The 24,359-nt window shown below is 45.3% G+C and overlaps 1 protein-coding gene across 1 annotated transcript in view; it reads left to right on the top strand.

Annotated features, from left to right (window-relative positions):
• Positions 1–24,359, top strand: part of PKNOX2 (PBX/knotted 1 homeobox 2) — a 90,149-nt gene that overhangs the window by 47,539 nt on the left and 18,251 nt on the right. Inside the window, exons 2-5 of the mRNA XM_055728685.1 lie at positions 6,066–6,217; positions 6,541–6,625; positions 15,243–15,351; positions 20,882–21,021. Coding sequence (XP_055584660.1) covers positions 15,268–15,351; positions 20,882–21,021 — 224 coding nt within the window. The 5' untranslated portion in view covers positions 6,066–6,217; positions 6,541–6,625; positions 15,243–15,267. The remainder of the gene's footprint in view (positions 1–6,065; positions 6,218–6,540; positions 6,626–15,242; positions 15,352–20,881; positions 21,022–24,359) is intronic.

Consider the following 24,359-nt stretch of genomic DNA (forward strand, 5'->3'; position numbering starts at 1 on the left):
GCTTCTCCTGGTACTTTATACGTGAGCCGGGAGGTCACCTGGTTGCGTGGCCAAGTCCTGGGGACCCAGGCTGCCCCACCAGCACCATGGCCCGTGGCCTCCGACATTGGGTCTGTTTTGGAGGTGCCTCCGATCATTGGAGAAGGATCCAACGTTGCATTTCAGTGTCCCTTTGTAGTGTCTTCAGGGCACAGTTAAACACCTTTTTCCCTGTGAAACGGTGACCAGCTGTCCTGGCAGAAGACCTTATTGGAGGACCATGACTCTGTCCACAGTGCTGGTCATCTGATGGGATCCAGCCTTGATGTCCTTGGAAAGCTGTTGGGAGTTGATGGACATTGACCCCCAACTCAACTGTGGCAGGGGTAGCAAGAGGAGTTTCGACTCGAGTCGAGAGAAGACACTTGGCTGTAACCATAGACAGCTTTTCTTGCATTTCCAAAGCAGTTCTGCATTCCCCCAGGAGAAATAGCATTTCTGTAGAGCCCTTTCCACTGCCAGCACCGTTGGTTCCTCTTGTAACCAGGCATGTAAGGGTGGGGAGGCAGAGGTGGACTTGCCTTCCTGAATCCTGCACCCTGGGTGACATTAGAAAGGATTTGAAGTGGTGAAAATGCCAATTAAAAAAAAATATCTTTCCATGTTGAAGATCCAGACTTGTAAACAAAAAATTGTGGTCTTTCTTTCTCGCTTCCTCTATCTAGCAGCAAATGAAAAAAGAAAACAGAGAAAGAGGTCAGAGGAGGCAAAGGGGTAAAGCTTGAAAGATATTTTTTTTTTGAGTGCATGAATATTTTCAAACTAAATGTAAATGTGATATGAAAAAAAGTGTGTTGGGGAGAAGCTATTCATGAGCTGTCCGTGTCATGAGCTATTGGGCTGTCCAGCAGTGAAGAGGACAAATGATTTTTCTCCTGTCTCTAAAGTAAAGCCAAATGTGGGTAGTTCTTACTACTTTTTTTTTTTTTTTTTTTTTTTTTGGCTCACCACCCCACCTCCTCCTGTGGCTGTGTGCTTGGCTGGTGATAGCTGCTGCTGCTTAAAGGGGTGCGTGCATCGCCTGGGTGATGCGATTTTAGCCAAGCTCTGAGCAGTGTCTTCACCACCAGGAAGGTGAGATTTCCCCTCAAAAAAACAACCAACCAACCAACCAAACTTAAATCACTTGAGATAAGTTGGGTGTTATCTTAAGGTTGCAAATTGCTTGTTTGCTTCTCCAGCTGGAGCTGTTAATTCAGAACAATTAACGCGCTGTTTAAAACCAAGGCGAAGCATATGGAGGCGGTCCCAGGGAAAAGAGCCTCTTTGGGATGGAGAACCCCGGCATCTGCAAAATCCGATGGATAACTCCAGTTTGGCTTTCTTTTGAGATCCAGGCAGGTGTTGTGGGGAATGACATGAATAGTGGGGAGCTGATCCCCCAAAGTCCGCGCTGAATGCTGAGTGATGCTTAAAGCAGGAGCCAGCTGGGTCTCTAGACCCAACTAGATATCAAGTGCCTGGCGTCCGTCACTGGGATGAATTCATCACGAAGAGTGCTGTCACCACCACATCCCTCCCTGAATATTTCTTCTTGATGAAGAAATAATGAATCCTAAAATAATGCCTAGTTTATTTGATGAGCCCCTTTTGCAATGCCACGAAACACCGCTCTGGTTCCATCCTCTAAGCCTTTTCTCAGCATCGTTTTGGATACCTGCCATCTATTTTCTCAGGTGTACACCCCCCCCCCCTTTTTTTTTTAATGCAGGTGAAGAACAAAAGCCTAAATCTGGAAATAAACCCCAAAGTACACCAGCAGTGGGTGAGCACAACCTGCTTAAAATGTTTCTGGGGCAAAGAAGAAGGAGGTTTGCTCCTTGCTTTTGCACAAGGACTTAAAGCGCTCAATTAGACTTTTATGGGATGCTGTGTAAAGCACTGTAGCGGTGGAAGATGGTGCATTTTTGCAGCCAAGTGGTGCCTTATGGGATGGTCCATCCTTCCTTCCATCCATGCATCTGTGCACCTATGTATCTGTTCTTCCATGCATCCTTGCATTTGTGCATCCATCCATCCGTCATTTTTGGTGGTGCGCCTCTGACCATAGTTTCACACCAATTTTATTAAAAGCATCCAAACCATTCTTACAGGAATCAACCTGGCCCACTGTGCAGCAACTTTTCACACCCCCCTCCCCAAATGATGGGAAGATGTGCTTTCATGCCCCAAAGCTTGCCGTAGGATTTTGGTTTTTGGGACCTCTGCAGCATGAGCCCCCCCCAAAACGTGAGTCCCCCTGAGCTGCAAAAGCCAAGCAGGTCGTCTTTAAGAGCTTTTTCTGCAAACCCTTTCCTGTTACTCCCCCATCCGAGGACGGATGGAGGCAGCATCATCGGCAAATCTGAATAACTAATCAGAGTCCTCATTAACCCCCCACTGAGATGCTCAAACATTCACTTTGCTGTTTGTGAAGCAGGAAAAAAAAAAGAAAAAAAGAAAAAAAAACCCAAACCCCCACAACCCACCCTGCATTAAAATTGATGTGTTATTAATCCCACTGTTCCAGACCTCATGGGTACCGAATTTTCCTCCGTCTCGCCTGAGGCCGAACAGTATGGTGCTGCTTCTGCGGGGCACTTTGACTTTCCATTATTTATCGGCGTGGTGTAGCGAGGCTGCTTTTGTTCCCTGGGCCCGGATGTATGCGTCTGGGTGTGTGTGGGGGGTGTCCGATATTTCCATACGTTCCCCCCTTTGGATAATGCAAATTGCCTATAGCGGCGCTCCACCAATGGACTCATCTCTCCCGGACCGTGTTTTGCAGCTAAACGGTTTTGCTTTTGCAGAAATAGAGAAATATTGGGGGTGTATGGCCATGTCTTGCATCTTTTCACTCTCTCTGAGCAAGGATGGGGTTAGCGCATCACCGGGTTTAACTTGCGGGACTGGGGAGGTGGAAGGATGGAAATCTTGCTCTTTGCACCTTCAAGCATCCCCATCATCCAGCCCCTGCCCTTACCCAGCGGCTGGAAGATGCTACAGAAATTGCACTGTGGGGAGGGAAAAAAAATCAACAAATCAAAGGTTTTTACTGCAGTAGTCCTCATGGCAGGTGGCAGCGGGTGTTGGAGAGTCGCACTCGCCCTTGGAGCTCCTTAAAGAGTTAAACTGAAATTGGAGCTTTGATTTCTGCATTTATACTGGTTTTTTCATGCCTACAGCGTTTCTTCAGTTGTCCCCTAGGTGTGGGGTTTGTACAGCTTGCTCCTGGGTGCAGCATAGGCTATGAAAACACTCCGGCAGAAAACAGCAGTATTATTGGGCATTTCACTATTTGTGGTTTCTGCTGAAGTCAGAGGAGCCAGCATTAAATTTATCCAAAAATTATAGTCACAATGTAAACAGCATTGATACAAGCAGGTTGGAAGCATCGTGGTCTGCTCACATAGGAAGCAAGGTGATGAGCCAGGAAAAGGCTTCTTGCTTTAAAATCCTAGACTTTTTTTTTTTTTCAGAAATCCTCAGTTTTGGTTTGCTGAATGTTAGCTTTATTAGCATTCCCTCACACTTAATTAAATCTTTATTAACCAGGATGCTCTTGGCTTTTTGCAACGTGGGTACAGGCTGAGGTCCTGGGATGCTGGGTTCCCGTCTCCGCTGTTGGATGTTACTCAGGTCAAGTAGATCAGGATTTCGGGCTTTTGGGGGGATTGATTCAGGCATTTTGGGGGATTGATGGCTTGTCATAAATGGTGTCTGATTTATGACACTCGGGCACCTGCTCCATGCGACCACGAGTGCCCGGGACAACCTGTATCTTGCTGGTTTGCATTGCCTGCGGTGGAGCATCGTGAAGGAGGCATGTCCTCCATTCCCTTTCGCGTCAGGAAGACTTCAAAGGCCTCCGCTAAACTTCAAAGGATGCCTTTTGAAGTTGCTAAAAGTGTGCACCGGCTCAAAAAGACTTATCTGCCTCAGCAAGGGTGTTCAGGGAGATGTCCCCGGTGGAGTTGGCTCTTGGTGCTCTTCACGATGGAGACAGATATGGCATCTTTTCTGCAGAAGCTGCACAAACCCATATTTTTGTCCTACCTGCACACAGCACCCAAGACCTCGGCCCTGATTGCTTCCAAGGATGGAAATCAGTCTCCTAGAGCTGTTTTAGCACTGGAGAGCCTTATTTAGCTGCTCCTTTTCCTCCAGTCCTATTGTTTTGTTCACATGGGTGAGCCCAGATGACAAAACTCTCTCCCATGTGATGGAAGAAAGTCTTTACAGAGATTAAGGATTGCTGCAAGACGTGAACTTTTTCATCATGTTGTCAGACAAATCCAACGCAAATCAAGTCTCGGGTCCTTGGTGTGTATTTGGCATCAGCCTGTGCATCCCTCTCCAAGGCTCCAGCCCGTAGGGATTTGTGTGTTCTTGATCAAAAATATCCTTAATATTTCAGCTGCTGTTGTGGTGGAAGCGTTTTGGACTCGAGCCCCTTCTAAGCATCCTCGGTAGGACCTACGCTTGCCTAGAAGTCAAGAGACAGATAATCTTCTATCTTGACCTTTCGCCCCTTACTCCAGGTTTTCCACGTTGGGATGGTGCTGCCCCATTTTGCCTTGAAATCCAGCTGCTTCCATAGATCTCCTTGGGCAATGGCCTCAGTGACGTCCAGTTTTCCAGAAATGGCACTTCCTATACAAGCTGCCCTGTATACTTCTGTCTTTTGGAGCCGTCCTTACTCCATACTACTCCATACTTACTGCATACTACTACTTACGTACATACTACTTGGAGCTGCGGTGATGGGTGCAGGCTGTGAGGGCACGGAAATGTGAGCATCGTTATTGCAAGGGGTTGGGGATGGGATTAAATCCAGGGGAAACGGTTCTACTGGATCCCTGGTGCAGCCTCACCACGCAAGGTATAGCTCTCTGCTGGGGACGTATAAGCAGAGAGGAGCTCTCTGGAGATGGTGTGCATTATGGTACGTATCTCAGGTGTATGTTGGGGGTCTGAGGAGCTCTCTAGGGGTGATGTGTATCTAGAGTTGCGTCTATCAGATGTGCATTTGAATCCGAGCAGCTCAGCAGATCAAGCGGTGTGTATCTATACATCTACTAGACATACATCAGCAGTCCGAGGAGCTCTGTACTGGTTATGTATATCAAGGTAGCTATATCGGATGTATATTGAAGATCTGAGGAGCTCTCTAGAGGTGACGTGTATCAAGGGACATACATCAAATATATATCAGAGATCTGAGGAGCTCTCTAGAGGCGATGTACGTCGTGCTAGATGTATCAGATATATAATGGAGATTTGAGGAGCTCCAGCCAGGTGACATATATCAGAGATGTATATGTCAGATGTATATCGGTGAGGAGCTGTCTGGAGGTGATTTGTATCAAGGTAGATATATCAGATGTATACTGAAGATCTGAGGAGCTCAACAGAGATTATGTGTATCAAGGGGCATATATCAGACATATATGGGAGATCTGAGGAGCTCTCTACCAGGTGATATATATCAAGGTAGATATATCAGACATATATCAGAGATCTCAGGTGATGTTTATCACCTAACATAGAGGTAATATCTGGAGGTGATGTATATCAAGGGACATTTATCAGATGTATATTGGAGATCTGAGTGGCTCGCTAGAGGTGATGTATATTCGGAGATCTGGGGAATTTTCTCTCTTTTATTCCTTTTTCTGCAGTCACACCCCACCCCCACCCCCGCGGTCATGCTGATCCTTGCTCAGTCCATCTTTTTTTTTCCCACTGGATCTGCATAGGTGGGTCTAGAAATCCCAGCTTCCATAGAAGCCAAATCCCAGGTAGATGCCACATCACCTCTAACATCTGTGTGGACCTTCCCCTATTCAGTAGCAGCTGGGAGCTCCCCTGTGCTTGAGTTAATGGCTCTTCCCTGGTTCCCGTCATCCGAGCCCGCGTATAAAAGCACATTTACACTCAAGCGAAGATTATAATTAACCAGAGGGATGGCGGCAGCCGGCGCGCAACGGTGGCACGGCCAACAGCAACGCTGTTCCATTGCTTTTTCCCTTTTTTCTCCTTTTCAGACCTGGATTGTACCACTGACCCTCAGTGAGATCTCGTGCCAGGGATTTGCCATCCCCCAGGAGCCGAAAAGGACGGGACGAGACTGCGTCACCCTTCATCCTTGGCGGATAGACCAGCAGCAAGCACGCCTTCGTTTTCTGGACACACCTGGGTTCGACAGCTAAAAATCTGATTTATTTTTTGTCCTTCCATGGAAATGTTCACGCCTGCCCAGGCAAAACACTGGGGGTCTGATCTAGCTCAGCCATCAGCCCTGGTTCTACCTTCAAGAGGATACTCCCACCTAAGTTTTCTTTGATTCCTCCTATTTTCCCCACTGTCCTGCAAAAAAAAAAGTGCATTAAGAGCATGCTTGCCCACCACAGCCTCGCTGACACCACTCAAAGACCTTCCCTAGTGCAGAAAGCTTCACCCTGAGCTTAATATCTCAATTATTCTCTCAATATTCAACCATTTCATCCTTTGCTTTCCCAGGTTGTGATCCCTACCCAGAAAATCTTGGTTTCGGGGCGGCGGGAGGACATTTCAGGGCAGCAGCTCCTTGAGCACCCCCCAAACGGTAAGGCGGCTTTGCTTTGTATTACTTAAGAAATTATATGTATTAACTGTGCAATTATACATATTAATCGAGTAGGATGCGGTGAGTCATGACCTCGGTGCGGCTTTATCTGGGGGAATTTCTGCTCCATATTGTATCACCAAATTATATCACCCATTCCCTAAATCCAGTGAGCATTTAAGGGGGAATTACACCTTTTTGATACGTTTTCTTTTGGTTTTTTTAGAACTCAGGGAGTCTTGATTTAAAACTCAAGTGCTGATAACATGTTGTTAAGAGCCTTACAAGCCGTAGCCAGCCTGGAGGAAAACACAGATATGTTTTTGTAAAAATACCCTGAAATATGGGCTGTTATCACTGCAAAATTTTGGCACGTCAGTAGGATGTGGAGAAATGGTCACCGGCTAAAAATAACTGAAACACGGAGCTTAAAATAAGATGTACGTGAAACCAGGGGTCTCACAGTCCTTTAGTCAACCCTGATCGCTAAAATTAGGGCTTGACAGAGTGACAGATGTGTCGATCTGTGCCAAAACCACGGGCACCCGGCAGGTGACAGAGAAAATAAAATCTCTTGGCAGCAAGTTGCCTCCTAAAGGAGCAAAGGGAAGGTTTTGGTCACTGAAAACGGGGGTGCCGCCTTCAGTCTGTGCAAATATCGTGAAAAAGTGCCTGTTCCCTTCCTAAACTGGTGATATTTAGGGTGGGGGCATCTCAGGGGAAAACCCAAAAGCTTTTTTCAGTCCGTGGCACAGCAGAGCATCTTTTCTTTGAGCTTTTTGAGTCTTGCCTCCTCTGAAAGTCCCTTTTAATAAAGAGCAGCCAATAACGGCAGGATTATTTCCCCCAGGCTGCCCTTTCAGCCCTGATTCTTGCTGGTGACCTTCCCTTGGTCCAAAAAAAACCCCCAGGATTAAGGATGTGATGAAGCAGCTGAATTTCTCATTAGTCTGGTTTTACCCCCCTTCTAACAAAGGTACAGGTTAGGTTTGCTTTGAAATGACTTCTCCGGTGGCTTTGGGGGGGCTTGGGGTCCCCACAAGGTCCTCTTTCTGGGGAGATTCTCCCTGCCTTGATGCTCTCTTTCTAATTAATATTTTGGTGCGAGCTGCCCAGTGCCTGGTGCTCAGCGACGTACTTTGGGCACATTGGGTTGTTCCCCTTGGAATAAACTGAGCCTGTGGAGGACACGAGCACAACCTGTCCTGGAAAGCATCTCCAACGAGAAGACCAAACCCAGCCTAGTCAGCAAATTGTGCCAGCAAGGTCCAGACACCTCCCGCTAGAGGCACAGAATGACGTGGTGATTGGGTGTCCACCTAATGACCTTCTGGAACAGGAGGCTGCCATTGCTCTAAATGGTTAATGGTACAAATTATCTATCCTGAAGACATCTTCCAAGAAATAACTTGGTTCCCCTTGGCCTCCCTTCATTTTCCAGGCACAAAACCATTTCAGCTTTCCTCCTGAAGCCCCAACGTCCCCAGAGATGCATCTCCAAGGCCAGGTCATACGTTTTGTCACTATGGAAAACAAGTTGAAAAAAACCCCACCTTGGAACATCGGTGGCACACTGTAAACACTTCCCAGTCCTTTTTTTGTCCCAAATTTTCTCATTGTCTCAAGTTCAGACCAGGCTGAACATCTCTTAGGGTCTACCATTTGGAGTAAATGGAGAAGATAGTGTCGTTAAGCATAATTAAAGGAGTTTAAAACTATTGGTGACTCCTGTGCTAGCTGGAGCATGTATAAATCACCGTGTTAGGTCTCAAAGCTGTCTTTTGTCATTGAGGTTGGAAATACGGCAGAAAAGTTGCTTTTAAGTGGGCAAATGAAGAATGTTTAAATGGAGGCGATGAATCGTTGCGATCGTCGGTGTCTTGGCTCAGGGCTTGGATGGGGACAACTCTCTGCTGATCCTGGGAAGCCTGACATGCCTCAAGGAAAACCTCCTTTCTCTCTTCTGGTTTGTAGAGCCATTTCTGATGGGGAATTTTGCATTTTAAAAGGAAATTCAGCGGGGAGGTGAAGACCGGGAGGAGCCGGAGAGCTGCAAGAGAGGGATGCGAAGCGGAAACTCAGCAAGTTGGGAGCGCTGATTTATCTGCCATATGGGAAAGAGGAAAACAGCCGGCTCCAGAGGGATTTCTTTCCCTCTCCCAAAGGGAAAATTTGCAAGCATGATGGCAGGATGTAGCAAGAAACGAGGCAGATTTAAGGGAGGAGAGGGTTTTATTAGGTGTGCTGCGGCATTGCTGGGTTTTCCAGGCTTTCCCACGGGTGGGGAATGCTTTGCACGCTCCTGCGCCCCTCTCGCCCGCGCTTCTGCAGGCGGCTGAGGTCCTGCTGCTTTTAGCCCGATTGCCGCAAGCCCACCGAAAAGCAGGTGCCTGTTGGTGTTCACCTGGTGCAATTACTTGTGCGGGTGTTGGGAGATTGGCACGAAGCCCGCAGGCTTTGATTTGCAAAATAAAACACCCCCCAAAGGCGTTGTTAAAAACGGCAGCGTTGCTCACGGGGTGCAACGGCGAGGGTTTATTTTTTTATAAAATAAATATATGGGCTGCGGCCAGGGTTGCAAAATGTCATTGTGCAGGTTGTGGTGGGACCTTGGCCATAACCATCGGCACACTGCTCTGTTGAGTTCTGCGCTGGCGTTGGTCTGATTTGCGCTTTGCAAGACTCACAGCAGCTGAGAAATCGGTGGAGGACTGCAGCTGTCAGTTTGGGATGAAAGAACGTGGCTGATGGTGAAATTTTTGCTGAGCGAGACTGGTTTTGAGCATATTCCTTCTCGGCTGCCCTTCCTCGAAGCAAGAGCTGTGATGTGGCCTTTGCTGGTGGGACAGAAGATGTGTAAAACCCAGTCTCCTGTTTTCCCAGCACCTCGTTAATCTCAGACCCATACTTAAGCCTCTTCTTCCAACCCATCTCTCCAAAACTCATCACATTTATCTACCATCGTCTTCTTTGTCCTTCAAGAAGCACCTCTGAACCCGGCTGGGACCTTTGGGCTGGGACCTTCCCGTTGCAGGACTGGCGTGGGATGGAGATTTGGTGTTTGTGTGATGGGGATGGGTGTGCTCAGCGATTCCTCCTGCACGGGATTAGTGATGGAGAACGAAGAGCGTGAGGCAAGGTTTGAAAGCGTCGGGCAAGATTTTGATCATAAATTATTCACAGTTAATTGCTTGCCATGAAGAACTGTTGGGAGATTGATCTGCTCGCTGTGTTTTGCAAGCGCTGTCAAGGCAATCAGAAACTTCTCCTGGACAATTCGTGTCCGTCAAGAGAAGTTTGTGCGTTTTGGGGGGTTTCTCAGCTACATGTCGCTTCAAAGCTTTTTGATTTGCCCTCTGAAAAAATTCACAGGTTGCTCTTTGGGGAGCTTTCGTTGGGCCAGGGGCTGGATTGCACAAACTGCAAGTATTTCCAGGTTACTTTGAAGATGCTTCTTTGATGTTTCCCTGTGCCAGTTTGTTTTGGAAGGTGCTTTAATGGTCTTTCTTTATAAGAATAACACTTTAAAATCTATGTAGGTATCTCAGCTCTCCACTTAAAAAAAAAAAAAAACACCAAGAACAAAGTTGTTTAATGCTGCCGTTCAAGGTACATTAACCTTGTCTACTAAAACTGTGACTGGCTCTTGCAGGTTTTATTCTCGTGTTTATGTTGCATAGATATCCCTGGAGCCTTTTAGGGATGGGTATCTTTGGAGAGGAGAGAAATATTTAGCGGTAATTGTTGTTCTCATTGGAAATTCGCTGTAGCAGCTCCTCCCTTTCTATGGAGCTGGAGTTGGTAGAAGGATTTGCAAATATTAAATGAGTAAATGCTGTTTCCCCCGTACCCAGGGGAGATGTCCCAGCCACTGATGAACCAAACTGGTGCTTGGCAGGATTTTTTTGGCATTGTCCAACACGGCATTTCCCTCTCCCTTTTACCCTGGTGCTTATGCATTTGCCGAGAGCTTTTTTAGGAGAAAAATTGCCAAACGGTTTGCTCTGGTCTGGGGTTTATCCTGCAGAAATACCCAGCGTCCATCTGCTTTAGCCCATGGTTGTAGCAGAAGTGCGGACTCGCTTCGTCCTTTTTTGTTGGGAAATAACTGGATGCTGGGAAGGGTACGGACATCAGAATTTACGGAATCAGCATCTTGGCTGAAAGCAAAGGATGCTCCCAGTGCAAAAAACTTCCTGGGTTTGGGGAGAGGAAACTTGGCTACCAAATATCCCTAAAAAATTAAAAATACTCGGTGGTATTTCTTGCACAGATGCTCCTGAGAGCCTCGGGTGAGGCATTGTGTGAGCCCCCTTGGAAGCAACTTTGAACATGAGGAATAACCGGGAATGGGTGATGTCGTCTTGAAAAATGGGATTCTTCCACATTTTCAATCATTTAATAGCATTCAGTTTATTTTTCCTGAGTTCAGGGTGGCACAAGGGGGTTCCTCGAATAGCTTGTGAAAAGCTTGTGTTCATCTTTCAGGGTGACGGATGAATTTTGGTAAAAACAAGCAAAAAGGGTGAAGGCTGGTGGGTAGAAAGGAGAAGTTGAAGAGCAGGAGGGTCGCTCTCGATTCACTTTATGGCCGATGAAGAGTCAGCATCACCCGCCGAGGGTGAACCTGTCCTTGCTGGCAGTTCAGAGCGAGATGTATCGTTCTCTGGAGGTGCCTCTCCCTCCCCCCTCAGCTATATTTCTTCATTTTAACCTAGATGAATGCATATATCATAAACTTCAGCACGCACAAGCCCTCTGTGAAGACGGTGACATAAAAAAACTTGCAGCCTGCTGGGGAGGGAGCATGGCTAGCACAGCATCACTGCAAATTCCAAAGTGTCCCCTCTTAAAAAAAAAAAAAAAAAAAAAAAAAGCAAACCGTTAGAAGAGGCAGCCTGCTTTTTAATACAGAGAAATACCGTCCCATGGCTGGAAAAAAAGATCCTCAGGTATCTCCAATAAATTTGAAACTTTGGGTAGAGAAGAGGAAACGCCTGAAAAGCTGATTTTCTGATTTCTGACGTGGGATCCTCCGTTATCAATTGCATGTTTGGCTCTGAGGGAGAAGCTGCTGAAGGAGCTAGAAAAAACTGTCCCCATTTTCCCACTGATTTGGAAAGAGGAGTTGCACCTTGCAAAGCTAATATAATATTAGCCATTAAAAATGATAATGTGGAGTCGCAACAATATGATTTTTTATTTTTTTTGCATTCAGTTCTATTTCTAATGTGATTTTGCGGCTGTTTCATTAATCAAGGAGGTCATACTCACCTGGGGGGGTGTGGATGACTGTCTGCAATACTTGGATTTTTTAAATGTTTTAAGGCATCAGTGACCACGCTGAAAAAAACCCACCAGCTTGACTTCTCAACTTAATCTTTAATTATTTTTATCTGAAAGAGGACATAATATATTGCTGGCAAAAAAAAGCAGCCTATAAATCTGAGGCTCTTTTAGGTAGATGCAAGCTCTTTGGGAAATACATTTCCAACTTAATGGCGATATTTCAGCAATAGCTGAAATAATTTTATTTCATAAGGAAATTTAGGATACTTTGATCTCAGGTTGCTGCCAAAACCTAAAGTACTGCTGCTGGCGGAAATGAAGGAGCCTTTATGGGGTTTTATTGCTCACCATTTCGTTCCTCGGTGCAAGCGCCCTGAGAGTTGGCTGCGATTCCTGCCCTCCTCGACCCCCAGCCCCCCCAAAATCTTCTCTTTGCCCAAGATTTGATCATCGCCTTGCCCTGTTCTGCAAGGGGGTTGCTGGGGGGTTGGCGATGCTCTGCTCCTTCCATCATCTGGATGCCTATGGTCAAGAGCTGATGTGGCTGAATTGATTTAAGAGGTGGGGGGAAAAAAAGAGGGGGGGGGGGGAAAGGAGCAGATTAATGCGTAAAATAAAAAAAATAGAAAAAAAAAGAAAGGATTAATGCATAAAATAGCAGCTTTCCACCTTTCTCTGCATTTGACTGCCGATAAATCCATGGGGCTGACAGTTTTGTATCGTATCCCGAGATTCATGGCCGGGGGCTCCAGCGTGAAACACCCGTCCAGCTTTTCCCGCGGGCACCAGGCGCTTCCCCAGATATTTATGGCACCCAAGTGCATTTGTTTCCCCCCAGATAAATATACCACTATTGGCAACAGCTGTCTCTCATTTTTATCATTTTTTTTTTTATTTTTTTTTTTTACACAACATTTGGCTCTAAGTCCTATTCTCCAAACAAATCAACACCCATAAGGCCTCGGCGAAAGGCTTGATTTTAGCAGGTTAGATGATATTTGGCAATTAAATTGGGCTCCGGACTGCCATCTTCTGGGAAATTATTCGTCCAGGAAGCTTGCACCCCACCAGAAATTGCCACGCGCTAGAGGTAGGCTCACTCCTGGCATGAACAATAGATGCCAAGCAGGGTTTTTTTTCCCAAAATAGCCATCTCTTTTTTTTTTAATTATTTTTTTTTAGCTTCTTACTGAGATGTCTAGACCATTATAGTGCTAAATTCTGCTTTTCTCCAGCTGCAGCTATTTCTGGTGGGGAGGTTTTCCCCTTGGTATTCCCCTCGAGGATGCGCATGCTTGCGTGCCTGCAGCTGCGAGCTGGGTTTTGACATCGGACACTGAAGATTTTAAGCTGGAGTTCACTCAGGAGCGGATAATTTGGCCTCCCACTAGTTTGCTGTTGGGGAAAACAGATGAAAAGCATCGTTTTAATCCCATAAATGCAATATCCTTCTCGCTGCAAGAGGTCTGTGTCATGCAAGGACGCGGGTCTACCTTCCCAATGCACAGGATTTTGGGTGTGCTCTCTTAATCCTCAATTCATGGGTCACCTGTAGTAGTGCAAAGTGAAAAAACCCAATTAATTTGTAATGCAAAATAATAAGAGTGGTTGATGCATGCAGACATCACTTGGCTTTCCGTTGCATCTCTGCACTTGGTACCTGGTGGTTCCTGTCAAGCCCGAAAATTTGTGGAGAAGACCAGAATGTTGTGAATCTTCTCCCAAACAACTGTGGACCTCGTGGAGGAGACCAAAATATTGTGAATTTTCCCCAAAAAAACAGTGGAGACCTATCTGAAGACCCCAAATGTGCCTTGTTTTTTCTTGAACTCATGGGTGTCCCCGTTCCTCTGCCCCACGCGAGCGCGTTTCATCCTGGGTGCCACCAGTTCACAGCAAAAGTGACGCTGGCGCAATTTTTTGGTAGATTCCCTCACAATATCGGAGGACTTTACACAACTTTTTGCATTTCTTCATGGGATGGAGCTGTGGCTCTTCTCCAGATGAGAAGCTGATGGGGAGCCCAACACATTGATGGGCATCGCAACAGGATGGGGTCATCTCTTACCAAAATGGGTCACTGCAGGGAGAAATGCACTTCTGGAGGCTCTCGGGCTTTTTTGCTAGGTGGCTTTGTGAGTTGGCTCAAAGTAGAGCTCAGAGCCTCACAAAGGACTCAGGACAGGTTTTTTTTTTGAGGATTTAATCAAGGTTATTGGCTTTTCTTCTGAAGCAACCACACAGCTGGAGTGAAATAATCAGAGAGGAGGTGTTTTGGGGTCAAGAGTTGCTTTTTTGGTTACATCTGCTAGTAGGTTTACCCTTGGAGACAGCATCCAGCCAAGAGCTCCTCAACAGTTTTATCCCTTCCTGGTGCCTCTCTTTTTTTCCCCATTTCCTGGCACCTGAAGATACAAAAAAAAAAAAAAAAAAAAAAAAAAAAATCTGTTCCCCCCTCAGATAACTATGAATTTATGGAAAGCAGAGCAAGAGAGGTTGAGGGTGGCACGTCTCAGACTGCCTCCTGGGTTCCAGGATGTCCATATGGGACGTGCAAAAGCAGAGTTTGGTCCCCAGTTCAGATCAAGTGAGGGTTTGAACCCTCTTTCCTCACTTCTGTGTATTCAGTCGCCACAGAGTTGGTCAGCTCAACGCCGGAGTCAACTGCGTTGGTCAACTCAACGTAGGAGTTAACTGTGTTGGTCAACCCAACAGTGGATATTCAATGTCCCTTTGGAATGAGCATGCTGTGCTTGAGGATGTGACTCCATGGTGGCCAAAAGCAGAGAGACACAATTTCTGGGTTTTTTTTTTAGTGTATATTTTCAGAAAACGGAAAGTTTTGCATTTATGACTTGTCTTCCTGCTTCCAAAAAAGGAGGAATAACTGGAAAGGGGATGGAAATCCTCTTTTAGGTGCTGTGGTTAGAGGCATGAGGAGCGGAAAGAAAATGCCCTGGATGCACCAAGGTTCCCAAGGGGGGAAATACAGTGAGGGTCGCCAGTGGCAGCCATCATCTTCAAGAGCTCTGCCCTGGTCTGGCTGCTCTCCAGTGGAAGATCTTCTGGCCCGTGACCCTCTTCTCTTCACCCCGATGCACTCCTTACCCCAAATCACAAATCTCACATAGTCCTCAAAATCACCTTGGGTTTCTTCCAGAAAGTGGAAGCACTTTCTTCCAGAAGTGGAGCACTGTGCCAGGGGGCTCATGCGAGAAATGTCAGCTCTCCTTTTTCCCCCCACCCCCCATTTTTTTTTTTCTTCTTTCTGCAAGATTTTTCCTGGGGGAGATCCCCCTTAATCCCATGGCATCTCTCCCGCCCGCAGGTTCTCGATGTGACTCCCACCCAGGATGCACCATGTCTCCCCGGCACCGGCTCTGACGATGATGGCCACCCAGACGGTGCCCCCTCCTCCCTACCAAGACACCCCGCAGGTGAGTGTCCCCCAGCACCCCTGAGCTCCTCCAGACCCCCTGTGACACCCAGCTCCTGCGTTAATTATCCTGCCTTCCAAAATAATGACCGTTACGAAGTATTTCACCCCAAAACGTTCTCTTCAGAGACTGGCAGAAATTTAAACCCTTCTTGACACCATCTCCAGGATTGAAGGGTCCAACAATTTGGGGGTTTTTCCTCTTCCTGGCTTATTTTGGGGTCATGGGGTCGTCTTGGAGAGGTGACACACCAGCGTGTTTGCAGCCAGTGGGTTAGTAAGATGGAAAGGGGAAACATCTGGCTGAACCCATCCTGGTTTAGCCATAGGAATGGCCTTTTGGTTTATTTTTACGGCGTTTTTTGGCAACCTGGTGGTGGAGAGGGGGAAGACTTGACCTCCAGCGTTGCTCTAAGGGGTTGAATAACTTTTCTGAGCATCTTTATGGAGTTAAGTTATTAAAAGAAGGGCTTGTCCAAGAGAAACTCTACTGGAGCACCCCAGTGGGCTGGATGTGGGGTTGGGGTTGGATTTTGGAGGCAGTTCCATGCCTTGCAGACCATCCCGAGATTTTTCGGAGGGGCAAATTCACAAATTCCATCTTTCCTGGCTACAGTGACTGAATGGGGATGATTTGGATTGAGCACTGAACCGGCTCCGTGTTCAAAGCAGCTTTTTTGGGGGGTTCATATGGGAAATTTTGAGGGTTTCCCCCATTTGCTGGCTGCATAAGCACAAAAATCTCCCTTCCCAGGAAAAAAAAAAAAAAAAAATCAGCCTTGTTCTCTGCAAGCTAAAATAAATAAATCGACTTTAACACCCCCCCCCCCCACCAAGCCACCCGGGTCTCCTTTCCGCTCATCTCCTTCAGTGGGAAAAGGTCACTTCTCACAAATGACACCTCGGTGGGGTTTTTATGGCTCCTCCAACTTCTGTGTCATCATTTGCTCGCTTCACTGCTCTGCTCCGAGAAGGTGGGGGGTTTTTTTCCAATTTTTTTTTCCTTTTTTTTTTTTTTTCCTTCCCCCCCACCTTGAAATACGCCCCCTTTCTCGCTTACGCGGCGGGGAGCCGCAACGCCGTTTTAGTCCTAATGGGCAATTTAAGGGAATTCTGAAATAGCTGAGATTTTCTGCAGGCATCCTATGGAGACGTCCCCTCTACCTTCCCCATTCGTGGCCCTTACCTGCCCCTCACCGCAATACGTTCAATTCTGGGGACCCTCAGGAGTGGTTTTGGCCAAATCCTTCCTTTTTCCCTCTATCGAGGGGGTTGCTCAAGCATTTTTCCTGCAGTTTAGTGGGTTTGGAGAAAAAGCTGCAGCCAAGAGTTGCTTTTTTAAATTTTTTTCTTTGACTCAACGCTGTGACTGCTGTGAGCTTTTCACCGGGAAATTTGGGATTTCTAAGGGTTGGAACAGTAAATTGCACAAATTTCCTAAAGATGGGGGATTTTTCCTAGATGGGAGGGTGGGTGAGAAATAAAAAAAAATCATTTATCAGAGCTACAACCAGCTCTTCCTCCTCAAGCGGACTGTTTCGGCGAGAAAAGTACTAAAATAGGGGTTTGGAGGATTTTTGCATTAATATTTTACTGCAGAGGCTATGCAAGCTATCACCCTCACTGTCAGCATTTGGCTAAAAGGGAGCAGAAATGGTGGGAAAAGCAGCATTTTGGAGGAAAAAAAAAAGATCTAATAATCACCTGGTTCTGCTAAAGGGGGTAATAAGGAGCATCATTTATACCGAGCGTGATCACACTGGCCAGGCAACTCTACCTGTTGAAAATTAAAGAGTCTGCATAAAAATCTGCATGTTTTCCGTAATAAATTAAAAGAAAAAGCTAAGAGAAAGGCTTCAGCCATTTCATTGTTAGCAGAAAGAGCTTGCTTTAAAAATAGGTATGGAAAATGATGAAAGCAACTTTGCCTCCCCTAAAAGTGCTTTCTAGGCGGTTACATCATGGACAACTGAAAAAAATAATAATATTCATTTACTTGCTATATAACTATATTTTTTAAAAGTATTAAAAATGGGGTGGCGATGTTGACTTTTCAGAATTTTCCACACATAAAGGGATAAAAGCAGCTTTACCACCCCCACCCCAAAAAAAGTGCTTTTTAGGTGATTATATCAGGAACAACGATGGAAAAATATAAAAATACAAGTTTTTTTTTTAAAAAGGATAAAAAATATTTTTGAAGACAATCACAGATTAAAAATTGCCTGATGCCATTGATTTTTTCAGTAGGATCAATGAAAACCCCCAACTCCTGGTGTCCTGGGCACATTTTTGGGCTCAGACCCCCAGATTTCAGCACGGGTGATGGCCCAAGAGAAATTTCCCAGTGCAATGCTCAGGACCAGGGGAAATATCGCTGATTTAGGAGATTTTCTTGCCCTGAAGACCTCTTCCCTGTGGTCGCTCTCTAGACTTGATGTATCTGGCCATAGCCTTCAAAAAAACCCGAAAGCAAGGGGGATTATCGCGTTTAAACCTGTGGGAAGCCCCCGCGGTGCCTGGTGAGCAGCCGCTCGCTCCAGCAAAGGATTTTCTTCCTAAAGAAGCAAAAATCCCAGAAATCCCGTCTGCAAAGGGACGGGGAGGTGATGCACATCACGGAGCGATGCGCGCCTCGAAAATCTTAGCTTCAACCGGGAGTCTTGCACAAAAGCATGGGGGGGGGGTTTGCCTTTTTTCCACCACCCCAATTTTATTTTTACCTTCTTTTTTCCTTTCCTTTAAAAAGATTTGAAACCATATTTTTAATCGTATTTTTTAACATTTTATTTTACATTTTTACATATTTTAACGTAATTATTTTGCATGGGTTTTAACCTTTTTAACTTTTTTTTAGCATACTCACTGTACCTGATTTTTTGTACATTTTTTCACCCCTTTTTGGTTGTTGTTTTTTTTTTTTTTAATTTTATTATTTTTTCCCCATCTGCAAATAATTTTGGCCATTTTGGGTGGGGCAGGGAATAAATCCCCACCTGCATTTTTTTTCAACACCTGCAACTTTCATACCCAAATCCAGCCCCTTTCCCCCCAAATTCCCCCGTTTTCCACCTGCTGAGATGCTCGTGTTCCCGAGCCAGGATCCTGCTGCCTTTTTCCTCCTTTCCCATCCCCACCTGCTACCTGTAAAGCCATTTTTGGCTGCATTTTTGCCTTCCTCCGTGTCCAGCATCCCTATCTGAGCATCCTCTCACCTCTTTTTTTTCCGCTGACTTGAGCTTATTTTTTTTTTTTTTTTTGGTATTTTCTTTAGTACAAGGTGAGGTAATGGCTTTGACGGAGCCGCAGAGGAGGCTTTTTTTTTCTTTTTCTTTTTTTTTAGGGGGTAATAGCCCAATTAGTTGCAGACTTGGCTTGAAACAGCCAACTTGGCAGGATTTCGGGGCAGGATGCGAAAAAGGCTTCAGCATCCTGGTAAATGACGTGACGAGGGGAAAAAATTAAAAAGGAAAAACGAGCGAGAATAAAAAGCCATTTCCCCCTTAAAAAAAGTAATTTTCACGGGAGATAACAGTGAGAAAAAAGGGGGAAAAGAGAAAGGGGATGGGGGGATATTCGATGGCATGGCTGGAGCATCCCAAAATCCACTTGCCTTTTGGGCTTAGAAAATAGGGGGGAAAAAGAGAAATCCAAACGGGAGACAGGAACGGGGAGGGAACCCCAAATTTTCGCTTATTTTATTTAGCAGCAGGGAAGGGAAAAGGGGTGGAAATCCTCTTCTAGGCTGGGAGAGTGAGAAATTAAATAGCACTGGGTGAATTTACAGGTGCCAGAGCCAAACTTTGGAGTTATGAACAATAAAGGAGATTAAAAAAAAAAATAAAGGCGCTGTATTGGCAGCAAAAGGTCAGGCAGGATATATTAAAGTCAAACATTTTAAAAGCAAAGGTGTCATGGGTTTGGCCCAGCTTGGCTTTATGCAGCTTTAAAGGGAAGCGAGAAATCTGCTTTTTTCGTGGCAAAAACCTGGGTATAAGGGTGGGTTTGGCTGGTGAAGACTGTGGGCATCCACATGTATAATATATACGTATTTTTATATATATGTATGTGTGTGTGTTTATATATACATATATATATATAATTTTTTGTTTATATATAAATGACCACAGAAAGGATTACAGAAGGATATTAAATAAATAAATAAATAGATAAAATATACTAAATAATATTTTATTTCTGTGTACATAAGCACAGAAGTAAATATATAAGTAGTTAGGCAAGTAAATAAATCATATAAAAATACTTTCTTACTATATAAAGCCAGAAATAAATATATACGTATAAACCAAAAAAAATAATTAATATCTGTTTTTTTAATTATATATAGCTAAACAGAAATGAATGTATAAGTATATTATAAAATAAATAAATTACATTTAGCAAGAGCAGAGGCTTCCTTTCCCTACCCAGCTCAAGGGGGGGTATGTCAAAAATTTACCAGTGAAAACAGGCAAATGGTAATTTTTTTACACCATTTTGACACCAAAGCAGGTGAGACACCCACTTTGCGTTAATTTTCCACTGAGATTTTGGGATAAACGCACCACATTCAGGGGGTTGCTGATGCGTTTGAACCCCAATCGATCCAAATTCTCCCGGAATTTCTCTTTTTTTAACCCAATCTTTCAAAGGTAAAGCTACGTGTTGCACAGCAGATCTTGGACCTGTCTGCAGATAATTCAGATTTGAGTGCAATTAATTTTAAGTGGTGATTGCCCCCTACATAGATGCAGTCCTGTACACAGGGGGGTGGGGGTTTGGGGGTGATGCTGGAAGGATGCCCAGTGATTTGCACAGGCAGGGGCACGCGCGCGTTTCACATTGTAAATCCATATATATCTAACTAAATCACAACTTTTTGTAAAAAAAAAAACAAAACGTGAGTTAGTGGAATGATTTCTGACATAGCCGATGTGATTTGGCTCAGCGTTGGGATCTGGGGCAGCATCGGGGTTGAAGGTGGGTGATCAGGGCATAGGGGGGGGAATAAAAAAAGGTTGGATTTTTTTTCTGGCTGGCTTCTCAGCGGGCAAAAATGACTCATTCCTGGGCTTGGCGAGTTGGAAGAGGCTCATGTAATTTTGGAAGGAAGTTTCAAATGCCTGTGTGTCTAGACAATAATACCTGCTTTGAAAAAAATCTTGGCGAGCAGCAGCGTTGCAGCTGATTTAATCTGGGGCTTCTGCAAAGCATCCCTTAATAAATTACCCCCCGCCTTTGCTTTGCTGCTGGTGCAATAAGCATGTTGGAATTTTTTCCTGTATTTTCCCCAAGTAAAAAAAAGTGGGAAAAACCTGCTGTTTCCAGGCTTAGAAAAAATTCAAATATATTTTTACTTCCCCCCAAACCATCCTGCTCAGAGCCCCACCACGGGGCTGCCTCCTCCTCAGTTTTAAAAACCTGACGCAAAGGCTGCACAACTCAGTGGAAAAGTGCGACAAACCCCAGCGTTGTTTTGTTTTCTTCCTTTTTTTATTCCCTCTCCTTTATTTTCTCCTTCCCCCCCTCAGATGACGGCCACAGCCCAGCAGCCCACCAAGGCACAGCCCGTGCATCTCGCTGCGCCGGCGGTGGCCACCAACCCCCCGGTACCCGCCACGGCCGGCGACCCCCAGGCGCAGCTGGAGGCCGACAAGCGAGCCGTCTACAGGTGATGGATGCAGGCTACTGTCAGCATGCATTAATTAATTAATGCATTCATTAATGCATTATTTCGTTAATGCGTCAGTTATTGTAATGCCTTACTAATGCATCGATTCAGCGATGCGTTAACTAAATGCGTTGGTTAATGCATCGGATCATTGATGAAGTCATTATTATAATGCATTATTAATTCATTATTATTCTAATGCATTAATTAACATACAGGAACGGGATGATTAGCGGTTAGATCCTTTCTAGCAAGAAGAACTATCGGTAAGAACGGGGTGGAGCTCCTTCCTGGACCTGGTGTTGCAGCATCTCCCCAACTACAAAACAGTCGCTCCCCCAAACCCCAAAATTACCCTTTTTTTTTTTTTTTTTTTTTCAAAACCATGTGATTTGGGGCCAAAAAAGAACCCAGAAGGAGTAAGTCATGTATTGACCTGGAATATGAAGTTCATGCATCCATACGGGGTGCGGGCAGCTGCAGGTGCAGGATGGATGAGCCCCTTCAGTCCCCTTTTTTTGATACTTTGGACATAATAATATATAATGTAATATATGCAGTAATGTTACTGTCTAATTGCAATAAGTAACATTATAATTATGTAAATAGTATAATTGTATAAGTGATCTGTAATTATATAAGTGATAAGTAATTATTTACAATATTATAATGTATACAGTAGTGATGTAAAACAGCAATGTATAATATTATAATATAATTAGGATTAAGGTTTAAGGTTAAGGATTAACCCCCTGTTAATGGCTAGGGCTGCGGGGGCTCGTGAACCAAAAAAACGCAGCTTGGAAATGAAGGAATTAAAATATTTTGACTCCAAATAATCAAATATTACGAGTTTGAAAGGTCTGGCAAGGCGGATGAAGGCATGGAATAAACCCGCCGGTTTCCCAGGAAATGCAAAGGATTATTCGCAGTGGGTCTCAAGACTTTTTTCCAATGGTGGAAATAATTTTCTCCAGGCAAAAAGGGTCATTCAAGAACACCACCCACCCCCCCCTTTCCTTTGCACTGCGGTGAGGGGTTTGCAGCGTTCCTGGGATAACAGAAACCAAAAAGCCCTTTGGACTTTCCACAGCTTTTATTTGAAGGTCAAAAAAATGCCAGAAACACCTATTTGCAGCTATTTCCCACCCTGAAAAGTGGGGAAAAAATTGTTGGTTGGTCCGACGCGTGGACTTGGTTGCCCAAACCTGGATGCTTATTTTTGTGTCCCAGCCGAAACTATCTCCCAGATACATTTTTATCTCTAAACCCACACCAACGAGCCTTTTTTTGCTGTGTGCAAAATTGGAATATTCCCCTCTACAGCAGATAATATGGACTGTGTATGTCTCAGGGGTTTTTTTAGCCCCTCCACTAGAAACGATGGATATTTGTTAATTTTCAGTAGTTGCACCAAGGCAGAAGGCATCAGTTGTAAGCGTCAGTTGATGATCCAGGAGGGAAATCGCTGGGAAAACGCGATGGGAAATATGAAAAATGCTGGACGAGTCACCCCACTGGGTTTTATGCTCTAGTGGGAGGTTTATCATCCATTAAAAAAAAAGAGAAAAAGAGAAAAAAAAAATAATCCTCCCCCTCCCTGCCTGGCGTGAGAGCATCTTCGCAGGGGCTGCTCCAGCAGCATCCCTGGTTTTTCCCAGCTGATGGATTTTCCTGACTTTATGCAACAGCGGGGCTGGGACTTCCCGACGGATTTTGGACCAGTGAAGAAGATGCTCCTGCAGGAACTGACACTTAAACCCCCCAGCACCACAAACTGGATTTTTCCAAGTGGGAAATGGCTGAAATTTTTTTGCATTAAGTTTTGTTTGGTTTTGGTTTTTGGGATGATTTTATTTTTTTAGGGGGAAAGGGGTATACTGGAGCTGGGTAAAAAAAAAATCCATGTTGTGGCGTGCCCAGGATGCCACCAGCTCGCGGGCAGAGCCCTGCTGAAGGTGCGAAATTAGGCCATTAGAGGAATTCATTTCTCTTTATTAGCCCGTGTCGAATCCTTTTTATTAGTGGCTGCAAACGACCTCTCTCCTGCAGGAAAATGTCAGGGCCGGTTCAGCCCTTTTATTAGGAGGATTCCCTGAAAAAAAAAAAAATAAAAGGAGGGGGGGGGGGGGGGATTTTGCAAAACCGTATTGGGCAAAAGCAGATTTTTCCACCCCAAAACCCTTCCTTGTGCTGTAGGGGTGATTCTCTACCTCTGTAACACCTGCAGTGTGGAAAATCCTCTTGTTTATCCTGGATATCTATCTTTCCCCCCCCCCCCCCCCCAAATGTCAGAGCAAGGATGGGATTCAGCTCTCAATTTTCACATCACGACCTCCACCTACAAACCCCCGTGGTGGCCCGTCCCTTCCTCTGCCTGCCATGGCCACAGGAAGGCTGGCGATGGAGAAAACTGCAATGATTTTTTGCATGCAAGAAGTTAAAAAAAAAAAAAAAAAAAAGATTGCAACACCAATCCAGCTGGTGGCAGAAACCCCGCTTGCACCGCTCCTGGACACTGCGCTGGGCTGGGGGCTCAGTGCTCTCCCTTAACACACCCCTGCGGGTTTTCCGCCTCCCCCTTGTTTTGTTTTATGTTATTAGTTGTTTTTATGTTAGTTGATTGCATTTTGGTTTGGGTTTTGGGGTTTTTTTGTTTGTTTTATTATATTTTATTCTTTATTTTATTTTCATTTCTTTTTTATTTGCTTTGATTGGATCGGTTTAGTTTTATTATTTTATTTTAGGTTATTATGTTATTTTAGTTAATTATTTTATTTTGGATTATTTTAGTTCATATTTTTTTTCCAACTGAAAATGTGCCATGTGCCCCCCCCTTCTCCCCCCAGCACTCCCAGACACTGGGGGTCGATAGCAGCGCTGCCCCAATTATTAACACCGACGAGTGCGGGGCGATGCTGGCAGCGCCTTTAATCCCCCCTTGGTTGATGCAACCCCCTCAAAGCAAAGGGGCTACAAATTGCTCAGAGGATGCAATATCCCCCCCCCCCCCAAAAAAAAAACCCAAACAGCCAACCCCCCCTTCCCCAGCCCATCCTTGGGGTAATTCCGTGCCTTTGCTCCTAATTGATGGAGCGGCTCTGGAAATGGCAGCGGGCACCTGCCACTGAGCTGCCGGTTGATAAGCCCCAATAATTCTGCCCGCTGCCTGGAATTTGCCTTTCATATCCCTCAGCTAAGCCCCGGCGGGGCTGCCGAAATTATGAAATTATTCCCCCCGCCCCCCACCTCCCCGTTCTCTGCTCCAGCCTCAGCGAATCTTGCATTAAACCGGGATCAGGACAGATTAAACTATAATATGCTGCAGTATTAGCGGC

This window comes from Falco cherrug, chromosome 17, assembly GCF_023634085.1.
Source record: "Falco cherrug isolate bFalChe1 chromosome 17, bFalChe1.pri, whole genome shotgun sequence".
NCBI lineage: Eukaryota > Metazoa > Chordata > Aves > Falconiformes > Falconidae > Falco > Falco cherrug.